Source organism: Chelonia mydas, chromosome 6 (assembly GCF_015237465.2).
Source record: "Chelonia mydas isolate rCheMyd1 chromosome 6, rCheMyd1.pri.v2, whole genome shotgun sequence".
NCBI lineage: Eukaryota > Metazoa > Chordata > Testudines > Cheloniidae > Chelonia > Chelonia mydas.
In genome coordinates, this window is record NC_051246.2 from 92,639,309 (window position 1) to 92,656,079 (window position 16,771).

Sequence of the window (16,771 nt, forward strand, 5' to 3'; positions counted from 1 at the left end):
AGAAATAAAAGGTGAAACACAACTAATACCTAACTTAACAAGCTACATGAATTCAAAGCAAAAGTCTCTCTCACCCCATGTTTTAGCAGCCTTAATGGCTGAATTTATTTCTGCCACTGTCCAGTGATGCTTCCTTTGTCCTTCAAGTGTTGTTGATGCTCTGAGTAGAGATGAATGGAGAGATATCTTGGGATGTCTGTCCCCCATTCTTACACTTTCCCTCTTCTTTAAGAAACATCTCCTGCTGGGGTTCAGGAAACAGAAAGTATGTGCGGATGGGAATCTGCTGATGTTTCTTTGCCACAATGTAAATTTCTCACTCACACTCTTTTTCCTGCCAAAGAACTTAAACAAGTGATAGTCCATTTGAATCTGTTGACACCTGACTGAGGAGTCAATTTTCCTTTTATCTGTGAGGAACTGGTTTGTGGCTGCTTTCCCAGATTTGGAATATGTCTTAGTAACATCATACAGTGGAATCTTATAACTTTTATAATGTTGCCACACGTATTTTACCAGGACAATAATGATCAGCAAATCATGAGTTTTCAGGAGATACCTTACAAGGCATAGTTTGTACAATATGTATCATAGTTTGAAAAAGGGATGGACATAGGAATACAGAATGTTACATTCAATACAATATGAGCCAATGAGAGATTTTGTGGCTGTGGTGTTTGCAACCAGCCTAAAATGCGGGGAGTCTCCTACTCAAACACTTGGTCTGATACAGCATTTCCATCTTGTATGTGAGTCCCATGACTTAGTTAAGATGATTCTAGTGTGCAGATTGCCCCACTGTGCAGCAAAGTCCCTTCTTGAGCTAATGAATTTCTTGCTGCAGGATTAGAGGATTTGCCAAGCTGATTGTGCTTGCCAACTTCACCGTCCATGTAGATGATTTTCTGAATCAGTTCAAGATTTCATGGCTAACCTAACAGGCATGGGACTAACTGAAATGGATGTAGGATCAACTCAGACAGCTTGTCATAGATTGGATCTGGTATTTGGGTTGGGATTGAAGGTTGGGAGGTTTGAAATTGGATCCTGTGGTTTGAAGTCGGGACTCAGTTTTCCTGGCAGGGTGAGGTGTTACCCAGGATTATCTGAACTCAATGCTATGGTAACTAGTCTCTGTTTTCCAGGTGGTGTCAGGAAATAAATCAATGGAGGATACAGCACCTCTGTCTGATAAATGTTTGGCACACACAAGAGTGCTTCCACCTAAAAATCCTTGTTTTTATTGAGTACCTCTAAAATCACAATAGTTTAGAGCACCCCAAAATATAGTTACCCAAAGTCTGAGATGGTGTTGAGTGATCAGCAGCAGGGTTCCAGTGGCTGGCCTTCCTCCTAACCACTGGGGAGGTAGCAGTCAGGCTCCAAGCTCATAGAAGTCCTCTTAAAAGAACTTCTCCCAGGCTTCTCCACACTAACTAAACTCTTTTATAGGTAACTCAAAACAAAGCAAAACTCAAAGAAACCCCTAATGGGCTGACTGTTTCCCTACCAACAGCAAAAAAGCTCATAATTTCTACTTATCAATAAAGCAATGCCAGCAAGAAACTTATAATTACAGACACCCAGACTCAAGACCAGTTATTCATGCTCCCTTTTTATTCTCATAAATCTGTCACTTTATCTATCCCTGTTATTAACACTGTGCAGATGTTTTTGTCAGCCTAAGCAAGCCCAAATTCTTTCTTGCTACTTGCTGTCCTCGCTTCCAGTTTATGGTGGCTAAATGCAGAAGATGGCTGCTTGTCTTCTCTGGCAGTGACACTGCACTGCAAACTTTCATTTGATTTGGTCTCTACTGTCACTTGTAGGACTTTTTCAGACTTCAGAGAAATCACCATTTTTTGAAATAGACACTTTTAAAAGTTCACTATCTTAACCCTTATGAAGGGTCAGAATGTGCCTGGTCCCTATGCATGTTCACAGCCAACAAAGAGGGTGCAAGAGATGGGGCCAAAGCTCAGCTTCCCTCACCCTGTGCCAGCCAATAGAGCACCCCTGATTGGACTCAGAGAGCAGCATCTAATGCCCCCCCATCCCCTGGAGAACTTTGTGGTGCACTCCACCTTCATACCACTCTCAGCCCAATGCTGGGCTTTCAAACATGACTAAGCCCTTAATATTTAGTTTTCAAAATAATAGAAGCAGTTAGCCCCTATTACAGAGCATCACTTTGCAAAATGTGTTTTTATTATTATAATTGTTGTTATTGTTATTCTGAACATTAAGAAAAGTTTTTTTCTTTACTTTTATCAAACTTTAGAGCCATCAAACAGTTTTCCTGATAATTTATTGGAAGTAACTATGTTGCTGTTGGGCTTGGGCCTAATTTGCCAAGCCTTAGTCAGGAGCAAAGGTTCTGGTTGGAGTTGTTAAAATCTGGGTTTTTTTCCTTCGGGGATTTTGATGAACCTTTAGGTACCATATAGAAGAGATGTTGGGGTGGATGGATAAGTGAAAAGCTCTGACAACTGCTGCTCCTGAGGGACTCACCACTCTTAGATTTTGGATGCTGCAGTTCACAAAGTTGGATGGAGAGCAGAGAGATAAGACAACGTACAATACCACAATAATGTTACATTTCTATAGTGCCTTTCCAACCAAAAGACATTATTTGCAGCAAGATATACAAGCAGAAGTCACTTCACTACCACGGAAATCCAGGTGCCTGTAGCATGGTTCAGAAAAGCTGTTTAACAGCACACATTAACACTACACATCAACTTAGGTCAGGAAGTGAGGAATAACTGAAATTGCAGGAGGAATTTTAGAGAGTCACAATACAGTTCCCCATACTGCAATTTGGCTGTGTACCAGGATTAACACTTGCTAAAAATGACTGAAATGGTCAGGAGCTTCCACCAGCAGAGCTGTCGCTAGCACCAGGCTGGGGCACTGGTTATTGACTTGGAGAGAATAGGGATTTCTACTGAATCACTAGCATTATTTTGTACAATACCTGGGTTTTCCTTGGAAGTTTCCCCCTTCCAAGTACTGAGCTGGCCCCACCCTTCTTAGTATGTGATACCTGATGAGATGAGAGTCTGAGGTAGCATGTCTGCAGGCAGTGAATAGCAGGAGCTGACCAAACCAACAGTGCCAATAAAATGGCACACGCAGAGGATGAGAATTTCACAACATAATTTCAGAATTTGTGCTGACACCAAAAAGCTATTGGCTGAAGTCTTGCAAGCCTGTCCCTTTTAGAAGTAAAAAATAGAATCAGTGATGAGAAGAGGAAGTTGGATCAGCTAGATTGTGGAATAAGAATAATGCTGGGAACACTCTTAAAGTCAGGCATACAGTGCAATGTGCTTCCTCACAGTCCAATAACGAGGTGACTGTCAGAAACAATTCATTTACCTAGTTGAGATAGTGTCAAGGTTAACCATTCTGTTGCATGGGTACCAGTAGGGAGTAATTCACTCTGACAAGCTGTCTGTGGATAATAATAATATTATTATAATAAAAATAATAATAAATTAATAATAGTAACACTTCTCTAGCACATTTCATCTGAGGACCTCCTAACACTTTACAAACACAAATTAAACCTCACAACCCTCCTATGTTATTAGATCCATTTTCAGATGGGGAGACTAAAGTAGAGAGATGAAGTGGCTTGCCCAAGGTTACACAGTGAATCAGTGGCAGAGCCAGGAAAAGAACCCAGGAGACCTGACTCCTAATTTCTTCCTACTGTACATATAAGGTGATTAAATATGCAGTTATACACATACATGTCCACACACACAAATAGAACAAAAGACCAGTTAAAGATCACAGCATCCAGAAGATAACTTAAAAAATCAAAACACTTTATTGTTGTCTGTTATTGAAAATACAGCATACTATGCATGTAAATACAGGTGTGTTCATGCGAACACACATTCAATGTGGAAAGAATATTGTCTATGTGTGTTCTACCTACACAGCTAGTTTTTTCTGCAGTACATTCTCAAGGTCACGCAGCTCATCACAATGTACTGTGTGTGTTTGTTACTTGTGTACACCCTGGGATCATGATAGAGCTGTCTGAGAGCCAATTCTAAAGCCTGTAGGAATGACTGCTGTGCACTGCTAAGGGAGAAACACAACTTTGAGAGCAGGTATTATGCTCCTCCCCCATGATAGATTAAGAGTGGTGTTCAAGGAAGAAAGACACCTTTCATTGCTTAACAGCAGCCCTTCCAGTCTATTAAGAGAAGTAGTGGATTCCCATCCAGGCCACACTGCTGATGCAAAGATGACCATAACAGAGGCTTCTTCTCATTATAATAAACCCCTGGGAATAAAGCACTGTGATAATTTTTGAAATGTGGTAGTGTCTTTTTTTAAGGCACCTATCAGCATGGTGTCTCAGCACTGATATGATGGGGTTTGCTGAAGCAGGACATACTGACATACTGGGCTGATTAATCCCAATAGTAACTCCATTAACTTCCTTAGTGGAGATATACCATGATGAATGTACCCCACTATACCTGGGCTAGAGGAAATGTCCTAAAGCATTCGTTCTCAAACTTGATCACACCCCCCTTCTTTGGGTCTGTTGTAATGTACATGATCCCCCGCCAGCGCCTGGCCAGCAGCTGCCGCTCTCTGACTGCCCAGCTCTGAAGGCAAAGTGGAGAGTGGCAGCTGCTGCCCAGGTGCCCAGCTATGAAGGCAGCACTGCTGCCAGCAGTAGCCCAGAAGTAAGGATGGCATGGTATGGTATGGCCACCACTCTCCGGCCACCCGCTCTGATTACGCACAGTAATTTTTTCCCTAAAGCTTCTCATTCCCCCCACACCCCAGAATACATTCCACGCCCCCCCAGTTTGAGAACCTCTGAAGAGCCTGTATTAAGGCTGTGGCAGGAATGTTTGAGGTAATCATTTTGTTAATTTTTAATACTACTACAAAATTATAGCAAAGTGTCCCGGTCTTTGGAGAACCCCACTGTCTTCCAGTGAAGTCTGAACTCTGAACACCACTCAACATGGACGAACCATCTTTGACTGTGTGCTACATCAGGATGTACCTTTAAGTGCTGCCGCTTACACTCTCCTGCCAGCCCAGTTTGTGTGCATGCACCTTCTATCACTCACTCACGCAAGCCACCCCCAACCTACCTCTGTCACACAGCCACTCACACACAGCCCAACTCTCAAATGCATCTTTTCCGTTCATGCTCACAGTTTTCTTTTCTTGTATCTCTGCCTTATTTGATCCAAGGTCCATTATTAGATCTGATTGCTGGTCCTTGGAGCTGGATAGACAATTGTGCCACGGACTGTGTCATAAGGCAAGGGCTGGGGGTGGGGAGTTGAAGAAGAAACACTCTGAGAAGCAGCCACTAGAGCTACAATCCTGACAGGCCCTGTGGTCAGTCTGTGAGCTGCTATCCCTTCATATACCTACGAAGGGAAGAGATCAAGAATAATTGGAGCTCAAGAGACCTAATGAAGTCCTTTCCATCCCTAATTTCTAGTCTATGGAGACTAGACCCTCTCTGCCTTCCTAGCAGCCTGTTCCTAAAGTGTTTGGCTGCACTACAGTTTTATTGTTAAATGCTTCTTTCTGTCTCAGGTCACTTTATGCTTCATAAAGCTCCAACTTGGAAACCCCCCACAGGAACATATACTTTGCTCACAATCTAGTCATGATAGCATGGGCTATCAGCTAGATGGAGAAGGATCCTGCTGCCAGTTGTGGGAGAAGGCATAGGTTAGATAACAGAGAGAGAGAGAGCGAGAGAGAGAGGGAAGATGAAAGAGTGAGAAAGGAGCCTAAAGGAGGATTTGAATATTATTTTTCTAATAGTACAGAGACTGTTGCCATGTACACAGGTGCAGTGATGTGTCTACAAAGCGGCAGTATCTCTTCATCTACATGGTTTGTGATCTCCTTATTAATATTTATTATTAGTATTAACATAGCGGCTAGGAGCCCTGGTCATGGAAGTGGACCCCATTGTGCTAGGCACTGTACAAGCACAGAACAGAAAGACAATCCCTTACATCTGTTCGGTTTGCTAGCCAATCCCTTCCCCCCAGAGTCTGCAGTACTGAGAGATGGAATATCCCAATTTTGCCATGTTGCAGCAGAGCATGGGAGAAAGTAGGGGTATATCTGTGTGTGTGTGTGTTGTGGAGAGTTACTTGTCTTTATGCCTATGATAGTCACTTCCCACATTTAGCACAGGAATGAGAAGTCCTATTAGCCACCTCTTCCCAAAAACATCCTGCAGGTTCTTCCTCCAGGGCCGGGCTCTTACCACCATCCCCTTCCGCACCTGGTAGCGAGTTTGCCCGCGTAAGATCAACAGTATCTGGTGGGAACAGAAGCCAGCACAGGCAAGTCCAATTCCGAGCCAGAGGTACAGCATGAGAATGACAAACATTTCAGAGCTAAGGAGAGCTCCTGCAGTTCCAGAGCCGGAAGAGAAAAAAGAAACAGCATTTTACACCCCACATATTAATATATTAGCCATCCAGAAATATTCAACCTGAAGAGTTTTGGAAACTGAATTATATTCTATAACAATTATACAACTTGAGAGCTAGAAGGAAAAAGAGAATTAATCATTCTAATCATTCTAATTGAAGTATTTCATTCATGATCATCAATGCAACTAACACTGTTGGGGAAAAATATTAAAATTGTAGAGGTTAGGCTAGACTAGTGTTTATATTGGTAATGTGTAGCATCAGGGCTTAAAGGGAAAATTCCACAAAATATAAAATGTATTTTAGTCATTGTTAGTAACATTTTCAAAAGTGCCTAAATGGCACAGGGCTTGTCTACATGGGATGTTTTTGCACAGCAAAGCAGGGTGTGAATCTACAATGCACTAGCTTGCGGCACAGTAGCATCTCTTGTGTACATGGCTACAGCATGCTAAAAGACTTATGGAAACATTGAATCTGACAGGTACTTCTAATCATTGTTTTAAAAAAGTTATATATAATTTTATACACCTATAAGTACTAAAAAATATGGGCAGATCCTCAGCTGGTGTAAATTGTCCTAATTCCATTGAAGTCAATGAAGCTGTGAAAATTTACAGCAGTTATAGTTCTGGCCCTATATATATATATAGTATAGTATATAGGCCAATTTGCACCCACTCAGGATCTGCCAATATTTTAGTACTTATATAACTATCAAATGTATCATAACTAATTCCTTATAGGTCTTTTAAAAGAACCTCTCTAATGTTACCTTTCCCTCCTGAAGAGAAGAATGTAGGAATGGTGCAGGGGGGACAACTCAAGTTACTCTAATCCAAGTCTCTCTCAGCAGAAGTCACCATAGGGAATGGTGCAGGAGTGCTGGCTAGTCTTATAACCAGTCCTGCCTCATCTTCTCTTACCAGAAGTCACCAAAACAGGGCTGGGTGGCTGGCTGTAAGTAGCTCATGGCTCCTCCAGTTATTGGAACTGTGTTATACAGGATTTCAGAGTAGATGAGCTAATAGTCCCTTCTGGCCTTAAAATCTATGAATTCCAGCTTCTCCATCTTGAAATGCAGTAATTAATAGTCTAGCTGTTGGCTGCCACAAAATTACACTTTGACTTCACTTCAAGTTTTGGACTTGGCTAGGAGAGAACATTCACAGGATGATTTTTTTCAGACAGACTACAGCATCTGGCTTTTCAGTCCTGAACACTTGAACCGTTAAATGTTGCTTTTTAAATTCAATATCACCTTTCTTTTCTTGTCAGATCCCAGTAGACATCATGCACAACATGACCAGGGGAGAACAGATCCCCTTAAGGAGGTGAAGAATCCTCATACTAATTTGGTTAGTGAGGGTAACTTGAAATATTGAATAGGAAGGTCAGATACAAGCATGGGCTTCTCAGCATTTATTGGAAGCAAGAGTGGTAGAGATTGGTTCATTTTTCCTGATAATGCTCTGTTGGGAGCTGGGGACTTTGCAAGAAGCCTGCAAGATTTATTTGCAAGAAGCCTGCAAGATTTATTTGAGGACATGATGCAGAAAGTCACCATGTTGTGAGAAGAGGAATCCTTTGTCTCTTCTTGCAAGTATAAAGCTTCCCTGAGCCATACTTAATGGACATAAGGTTTGTTAATCTTATTCTTAGGTTATCCAAATAAACATAGTCTATAGTTTTGTCAGGAGATCCAATCTGACAGACATTTACAAAAATACCCCTTATTTGCCCCTCATTGCCAGAAACCATTTTAAACCCAAACTTACTTCTGTTCCCTGTGAACCTGATGTGATCTCACTCTTATTGCTGCACATTATTTACGCCAGAAATGCTGAGTTATGATGCTGAATTTATAGATACTGGGCCAAATTCTGATATCCATGCTGGCTCTTTGGGCCTCCTGAGCATAGATTCTGGCCACAACTAGCCAGCTGAGAATTAGTCCAGCTGTCATAAAACTTGCAGATCCATCTCCTATTCCAGTGGTCACCTGCCGCCAGCATAGAGAGCATGTCAGAGGAGGAAAAAGATGTGTTGGAGTGTGGTGGAGCTCTGCTCTGGTGCACTGATCCTCAGTTAATACGTGCTCCCTTAGGGTCCATACACTAGCAGCATAAGTTAGTGCAGCCTAGGGTTTTGCTCTAACATATGCCAGGGTTGATGCAGATCAGCCCACAGACTCAAAGAGCCATAACCAGCTCCCTGGTGGCCTCCTCACCTTGTCCCCCCACTCCATTTTGCTGTGTCAGGCATAGCTTAGAAGAGGAGAATGTTATTCATTCTGAAGAATTTTATCCAACATTAATTAAAATGTGATTCTACTTGAAAAAGTGACTCCATAAAAATCTCATGGCAGGGTTCCATGTTTATTGTCTTTTAGTGACTACCATGCCAAAATCAGATACTTTTCTGACTAAATTGCTGCTTGTTTGTTTTTAAATGCCAGCCTTCTCAGCCTGGAATCTGAAAATCAAGCTGGGTTCCTTCTGGCTCATGCATCATTAGCAAGATTCTGCAATCAAAACATAGTCAACAGTCCTGTTGATTCATGACCCCAGAATACAATCCTGGTCCTCTCCCTGAGCTGAGTGGCTCTGCAGGAGTCAGAGCAGAAGTCCTGTTTTAGTCAGTAAAGCGAGGAGATCTGATTCTGATACACACAGGCTGCAGGTCTGATGGTTAAAAGAATGAAATTTTTACATAGTCACTTTCAGTATACCACTAGTCTATAAACTTTCTATGAAGCAACTTTTCAAATTCCCCTCATTCTAGGGTTTTGTCTCAAATTTAGATTTGGTGCATTTGGAGGGGCTCAGGGGCATGGTGAGATGAGGAGGGACAGAACCAGAGGTGCTGAGGCAGAGTGTGGGAGAAGGATCAGGAAGAGAAATTAGAGGAGTAGGGGGAGAATTGATGAGGAACAGGAAAAGATGCGGATGGGGAAAGGGCACCTTGAAAGGCATAAAAAGGCAGGGTCAGAAGCAGAAGATTATTCCTCTGAATACATCTGCTTTTGGCATGGGGCACTTTCAGAGATCAACGGTGGCTCTCAAACTGTGGTCTGCAAAGAACAAGCTGGAGGTCTGCGGAGAGCTGGTTGGTCACATGATACTAATTCTCTTCTTTGTTTCCACCTGCTAGATAGCATTAAAAGAAGCTAACATCATAATTTCCTAACACTGAATTTCCATGTGAGCAGCAGCTATACTTGCCACGGGGAGGGGATGTGGGGGCTAGGTGTGTTTATTGGGAAGGGAAAGGAGGTGGGGCTGAGTGTGTGTCTTATGATGGGGAGATGGGGCAGGGTGAAGGCAAATGGAAGGGGAGGTGGGGCTGGATGATGGCGAATGGGAAAGGCGGTGGGGCTGGGTGTATGTCAAATGGGAAAGGAGGTGGGGCTGGGTGTGTCTAATGGCAGTGGAGGAGGGACCAGGTGATGGCAAACGGAAGGGGAAGTGTCCCCCAGTCAATCTCTATTAGAATATGGTTCCCCCCTCTGAAGAACTTGAGAACCACCCCCAGGGACCCACTGAGGCACCACTCTGCGTTAGGATAATGAGTGAAATTCTTTCTCCTGCTGCCTCCTTGCACTGGACTCTCTGCAAGCCCACCACCCCTGCTCACTGGCGCCCTGTTTTAGGCGCTGGGTTTGGGTTTTTTAGAACCTAATAAATTACGAAGAGGACTGTGTCTGGAACCCGGCTGGGGCCCAGCCTCGTTTCGATAGGGCCTTTGATCACAGTGCTCAACTCCTGCAGGAAATGTACACAAAGCCTCAATGAAGAGATCCGTGAGCACAGGAACCCCTCCCTTCCCTTTCCCCGCCCCCCGCCCCTCACAAAGTTGCCTGGGAAGGAGCAAGACCCAAGTGGCGCATTTGGGCAAAGGGAGACCATGTTCTTTCTCTGGGAGAGAGGCCGCTTACCTGAGAAGAACTGGCTGATGGAGTGAGGCAGGAGGGTGAGGAAGGCCAGTGGGTTTGCAAAGGACATAGAGAGCACTGCAGAAATGTAAGCCACCCCTGCCACCAGGGAGTCGAGACAAGCCAAGGAGGTGTAGAGGCAGAACATGATGAAGTTCCGCATGTTCCTGCTCCCGATGCAGTTCCCTGTGAAGAAACAGTGGTGGTCATGCCTTTGGGTGACTCTGGCACACAGTCTACAGAAGTGGGTGCTGGGCAAGGCTGAGCAAGGGGACCTGCTTCCGTCCGGCCGGTCCGCCACCACTTCGGCTCCTCCGCCCGAGTTCAGGCACTTGCCCAGGTCCTCAGGGGAGTTCTGTATCACAAGGATGTAGTTCCCCAGGGCATTAGCTGAGAGGAAGAGGAAGAGGGCCCCATGCAGCAGAGCAGGAGAGAAAAGTGGGGTGGTGGAAGGGTCTTTGAACATGCTGGGGATGAAGAGAAAGAGCTGGAGGACGAAGGTCACTAAGGAGATGCACAGGAAGTAGGCTGGAGCAACAACATTGAGCACCCTGAGAACTAGCATTGTGGATTACATTCCTGCAGGGAGAGCAAGAAGAGAACAAACATCACCGCCTCAGACGGATACTTGATGCGTCCATTTCCTTCCAGGTGCCCCATTCTCCCCCCTCCCGCCGGCTCCCCTGTTTGCTCCTGGCAATGCCCTCTCTGCTGCTCTCCCCCGCCCCTCCCTCCCGTCTGCCACCCGCACCCCTCTGCAATGAAATCCCCGCCAGTTCAGTGGCGCGTGACAGAGGCCAGCTCCTTGGGGAACGATCGCTCCTCATCTCCGAGCTGTTACTGTCACAGCCCCAGTGCCTGGCTTCAGGGGCTGGCAGGCGGCATTGCCACGGAGATTCCAGAGGCTGCCGTGCCTGGAGCCTCTGTCTGCCGGCTGCGTCAGCACCAAGCTCGCTCCGCGGCTCCCCTTTTCTCTGCTACGGGAGTTCCTGTTACAGGCAGGGTCAGTTTTTGTGTTGCATGTCAGAAGGAAGGTGGGGGAAAGAGGGAAGAGAGAAAGGGTGGTTGCTCTAATCCACTGCAATACGGATCAAATCCAAAGCTCTAATTTATCCGTTGAAGCCACAGATCTGCCGATTACCTCAATGACTGTTGTCCCTACATGCGCAAAATGAGGAAATGCACAAAAGAACTGCAAGGGGCTGCCCCAGCTGCAACCTTCGGCGTTGTGCGAGGAACTCTGTAACAGCAACAGAGCGCTGTGCGCGTGTGTCTGTCTATCGCTATTGTATAGTCAATACACAGGATTACACCAAACAAGCAAACAAAATCCCCTAAAAACCAAAGGTACAGATCAGCAGCTGTCTAGGCAGGTCCACGCCAGCTCCCCCAACACAGCGATGACTACGTTTAGCTCTTTCTTTTTCCATCCGTGCCAGACACATATAAAATGTACAAGGGGAAAAGGACCTATGGCAAATAAATGAAGCAGGGAGCCGCCTGTTCCAGCGCGGCCTGATATTTACACTCCCCAGCTGGACCTTATCCACCGTTGTAAGGTAACTTCAGCCTGGAACTTAAATCAGAAGCACATTTGTCCCTTAAACTTTAAAGATTTAGTAGCCACTGGGAACTTTCTTTGGTGCCAACACTGGCAGCCCCATCCTGGTTCTGGCCGGACCGCTGGGCAGTCTCCAGATCAGCTCATCCCCCTCTCCGAGCTCGTCTGGCTTGCTGTCTGGCTGGCACGCGGAATAACCTTGAAATCCCCTTGCTTGCTGTTTTTTAGGAATGCCTAGTTGTTGCTCTTGTTACCTGGCTGCTTGGAGCTGCTGCGGCTGGAGTCTGATGGGGCTGGGAAGAAGCTGGTGTCCCTTCAAGGCCAGCCGCTGGCTTAGCAGCAGCCGCGGTGTGAACTGCAGAGGCTCGGGGAGCTTCCCCCTTAGCAGCCCTCTCCCGATAGCAGCAGGCTGCTCAATGGGGAGCTGTCCCTTCAGCGTCCCCAGCAGGAACCGCCCTGTGCTTAATAGGGAGCTGTCCCTTCAGCACCTCCGGCAGGAGCCTCGGGAGAAAGAGGGAGCTGTCCCTTCTGCACCTCCGGCAGGAGCCTCGGGAGAAAGAGGGAGCTGTCCCTTCAGCACCTCCGGCAGGAGCCTCGGGAGAAAGAGGGAGCTGTCCCTTCAGCACCTCCGGCAGGAGCCCTCCTGTGAGCCCTGGCACTGGAGGGAGCAGTATGGTGTGCCGCCGGGCCCCGGCATCTGGGGTCCCTCCTACCCTACCAGCACCCTGTAGGCAGTGGGAAGGTGTCCCTGTGCGCCCTGGAGCCTGGGCTTTCTGAAATCCCATCAGTTCCACCAGCTGTAGCACCGTGGAGCAGGAGACGGGGAGGAAGAGGAATCTGAGCTCACTCACCCAGAGCAGGTCCTGCCTGCGGCAGCCCGGCTGGCTGGAAGCTGGCTGCTCCAGCAGGTGCCTCTGGGGTGTGTGTGTGTGGGGGGGGGGGGGGATGGAAACGTCTCGCCTGCTGCCGACGAGCCGCTCCTTGGAAGAGCCCTGAGGAACAGGTCTGGGAAGGCTGGAAAGTTTGGGAGGGGTTCTCGCTGTCTCTTGACTGGCAGCCTCCTCTTTTTTACCCAGATCCGGGATCTCTGGCACCCTAGTCAACTAGCGAGCAGTGAAGGGAGGGGGTGAAGTGCACTGCGCTGCATGCTGAACGGGTCCCAGGGAACCTGTGCGCGGAGCTTTAATTACTCCACGTCCGTAAGTGCTGAGTAACTGGCGCCCTCTTCCCCCCACCCCACACACACGCTCACGCTCTCTTTCCAAAATACGTGCACACACCCACACAAACCCCCACTCACAAGGCACTGACAAACACTCAAACACTCACAGCTTGTCGAAGAAATGTCTCCCCTTTGAAAGGGGCACGAGGAGGCTCCCTGACCTAGTGCTTTGAACCTACGGAGACCAAGGTTCAAATTCTGAACTGGTCGCAGGGGACAGAAAATACAGGCTGGTGGCTGCAAACTGGTCCTAGGATTGGTCCCTTTCATAAGAATCATCCTGTAATTCAGACTCATTAGCAGGCTCTGCTTTTGCCAGGGAGGCCCATCACCCACATCTAAGTGGAGTGCATGGCAGGGCAGGACTGAGGTGTGCTCCTGTGTCTCAGCTTCTAAGGAGATACATATTGTGAGACAAAGAACTAACCCCCCCCCCCCAAACACACACACGTGGGGGTTAGTGCCAGTCAGCTGGTTTTTATTTCGGGTTTTTTTGTTTTGTTGCATAAATGACTTTTTTTCTCTGCTCACTTTCATGATTCAACATTTCAGAGAAAAAAAAACATTCTGGATAGCAAAAGCCAGAGGTAGCCAGGCCTGTGCACAATGGAGCTGAAATGAGACATGCCTGAGATGTACTTCAGCAGAAATGTGGGGAAAACTGGGCAGCATTCGCCCAGCCTTCACTCCCATCCTAATGGTCTTCCTGTCATGTTCCCAAATAAACAAAATCTTTTAATATTTCCTTGACTTATTAATATTAAACTAGAGTGAGCCTTAAAATAAGGAATATACCAGCCTAGCTTCTATTTTTGAATACTCAGTGTTTTCTTCTTATTTCAACAGTTTACATCAAAATAACAGAAAAAATACATTGAAACCTTTTCATGTAATGAAGGATCATTGACTGAAGGGAATGAATAACATGAAACACATTAATTCTTCCTATATTGGTAGCAACACAAGCTACAGTTTATTAATGAAATGTGTAAGAGAAAGTGAACAGCTTTTCCCAGAGGAGTGGTACAGTGGCTAAGTTATGCCTGCTGCTTTCATTAACATGCTCTTCCAGATTTTGATGCTCACGATTTTGTGACTAGCAAAATACTGACTTAATATTTTAAAATATGGCATACATTGTTTTTCTCTGTTCACATTATTGTGTTTGTGCAGTGGGAGATTGGGGAGGAGGGGTCAGGATTAATTCTGGTATAACTCCATTGACTTCAGTGGAGTTATATCAGGGAGGAATTTGAGTCTGTGTTTGTGTGTGTGTGTGTGTGTGAGTGTGTGAGAGAGAGAGAGAGAGAGATTTGAGAAAAGCTAGACAAATTAGCTTGTCCACTCACTGAAATAACAAGAGCAATGGTTAATTTGTGGGTATGTATTAAAACAAATTATATCAATATTTACGTCAGGAATTGGTATTATTCTCTCCCTTCCCACACCCCCAATGTCATACTGGTGAAAGAAGCTAGACTGATTGACAGAGAAATGTAAGTCTTCCATTTTCTCTTTTAGAGAGCCAGTGTGGACTAGTTTCAGAGTACCAGCCGTGTTAGTCTGTATTTGAAAAAAGAAAAGGAGTACTTGTGGCACCTTAGTCTCTAAGGTGCCACAAGTACGCCTTTTCTTTTAGTGTGGACTAGTGTACAGGAGACCTAAGTTCTATTCACAGCTCTGCTGCTGGCTTGCTGGATGCTTTTAGATAAATCACTTGACCACTCCATGCCTCAGTTTCCACATCTGAAAAAACAAGGATAATAACATTTACCTCCTTCATAAAGGCTTTGTAATCTCTGTATGAAAAGCACTATATAAAAGGGCTAGGTATCATTATTATTATTATTACCCATTGCACTGGTACTTCTTGGAGAATGGCACTGTGAACTTCTCCCACACACTCCAGAGCCAGCCCCGCAGTGTCTCACCCCTGACTTGGAGGGAGTTTGACCTCCATGGTCCACTGACGCTTTAAACTCTCTCCTGAGACAGGATCAATTAGTGCCAAGTGTGAAGGTGATTTCTCTGATGTGGACAACTGTCTACTAGGAAGTAGACTGGGAATTCACTAATTCATTCCACACAATCTGTCAAACAGCCATCATTTGATTGCATCTTTTGGTCACCATAACCTGGGCTACACTTGACCATAGTAGATGAAAGTCTCTATAGCAGGGATGGGCAAACTATGACCCAGGGGCTGCATTTGGCCCTTCAGACAGCTGGTGAAACTGATGGGATTTCAGAGAGCCCAGGCTCCAGGTTGGATAGGGATACCTATGTGCAGACTGAAGTTGTCAACAAGAGCCAAAACTTCCTAAAATCAGAGACTAAAATTAAGCTCCTGTCTATAATTGAGAGCTGCTGGCCATTGAGCGGTATTGGAAGGCAGGCGGGTACCTAAATATGAACTCAGGAACATAACATTATGTTCCTGTTTTTTGACCTAGGTTGCCAGTCATGCTGTGCAAATTGTGCTGGTGGCTTTAGTGATGTGGACACCTGTCAATAAGGGAAAGGAGGGAGATCAACTTGCTCACATTAGGGCTACTAAACAGTTGATAGAAGGTCATGACTTTCTGATACTATCAGACTTGTGCTGGATTTGAATCTGTAGCCTAGAGATTGAAAATAAGTATAGGTAGTTCCCTGATCCAGCCAATCTTCATCATCCTCCTCCTCCATCATTAGCTTAAATGTGGAAATATACTACATGACAAGCGGCGTGTTCCCATCTGTGTGGGCCAAGCTTTTGTCTGGTTTGTTTGTTGATGGCTCATTATGTCTTGTCTTTTCCAGGGATTATAACTCAGCTGTAAAAATATGCTGTGGGCTAAAATTTGGCATACAATATATCTATGAGGGGACACATGTTTTCACACATTGACACATGCCAAAAATCAGTCTGGACTCGTTTTAAGGTGTCTGACTGGAAAGTTTTCTACCTAAAGACACATTCTTAACCTGCTGTATTTCAGACATGTCTTTGTATGTCAGACATATTCAGGTCATTAATCCATGTAGTGGATGGGGAAAAGGAAAATGAAAAACAGTTATTTTTCATTTAGCACCATATTCTTTTGCACCTGCTTGTGCTAACCTTGTCCTGTGACAATGTCCTAAGAAACTTTAGCACATGGATTTATAACACTTAGCAGACTGAGCAAAGGAAAAAAATGTCAATAATCTGTGAATTAATAAAGATTTACAGAACAGACTGTAATGGCTCTTTGGGTGGTCTGAGTCTATCAGGCAAAATCTCCCTTTTAAAGAAGTGTCTAAATACTTATTTATGCAGAAGATCAGGATGTTGTCATTCTCATTAGAAAAGCCAAAAATCAAATGGACCAGGAAGCATGAACTCTGAAGGCAGATCTAGATAAGGAAAAGTGGTTGTGTTTTAAAAACTATCACATTTTAACTAACATGATTTTAAACAGCACTTTGCACCTACTGTACACAGTCCAAGTCAAATTTACAAATATTAGCTGTTTTGATTTGCAAAGCCCCATATGAAATTGGACCTGGCTACCTGAGAAACTGTCTGTCCCGTGGCAACCAACGACCTCCCACAACACTTCATTTAATGATGTTACTGC

The 16,771-nt window shown here is 45.1% G+C and overlaps 1 protein-coding gene across 2 annotated transcripts; it reads right to left on the bottom strand.

Moving 5' to 3' along the window:
• Window positions 1-3,816: 3,816 nt before the first annotated feature.
• ZDHHC22 (zinc finger DHHC-type palmitoyltransferase 22) lies at window positions 3,817-12,835 on the bottom strand. Of its 2 annotated transcripts, none has more exons than XM_037898616.2 (3): window positions 12,202-12,835; window positions 10,390-10,965; window positions 3,817-6,426 (listed from the first exon to the last, which is right to left on the bottom strand). In XM_037898616.2, exons 2-3 carry the CDS (start codon window positions 10,949-10,951, stop codon window positions 6,161-6,163), a joined length of 828 nt encoding a protein of 275 aa, XP_037754544.1. In that variant the 5' UTR covers window positions 10,952-10,965; window positions 12,202-12,835; the 3' UTR covers window positions 3,817-6,160. The 2 variants fall into 2 exon arrangements, with proteins under 2 accessions (XP_037754544.1, XP_043405761.1); XM_043549826.1 differs by lacking the exon at window positions 12,202-12,835 and adding an exon at window positions 11,528-12,183.
• Between the last annotated feature and the right edge of the window lie 3,936 nt (window positions 12,836-16,771).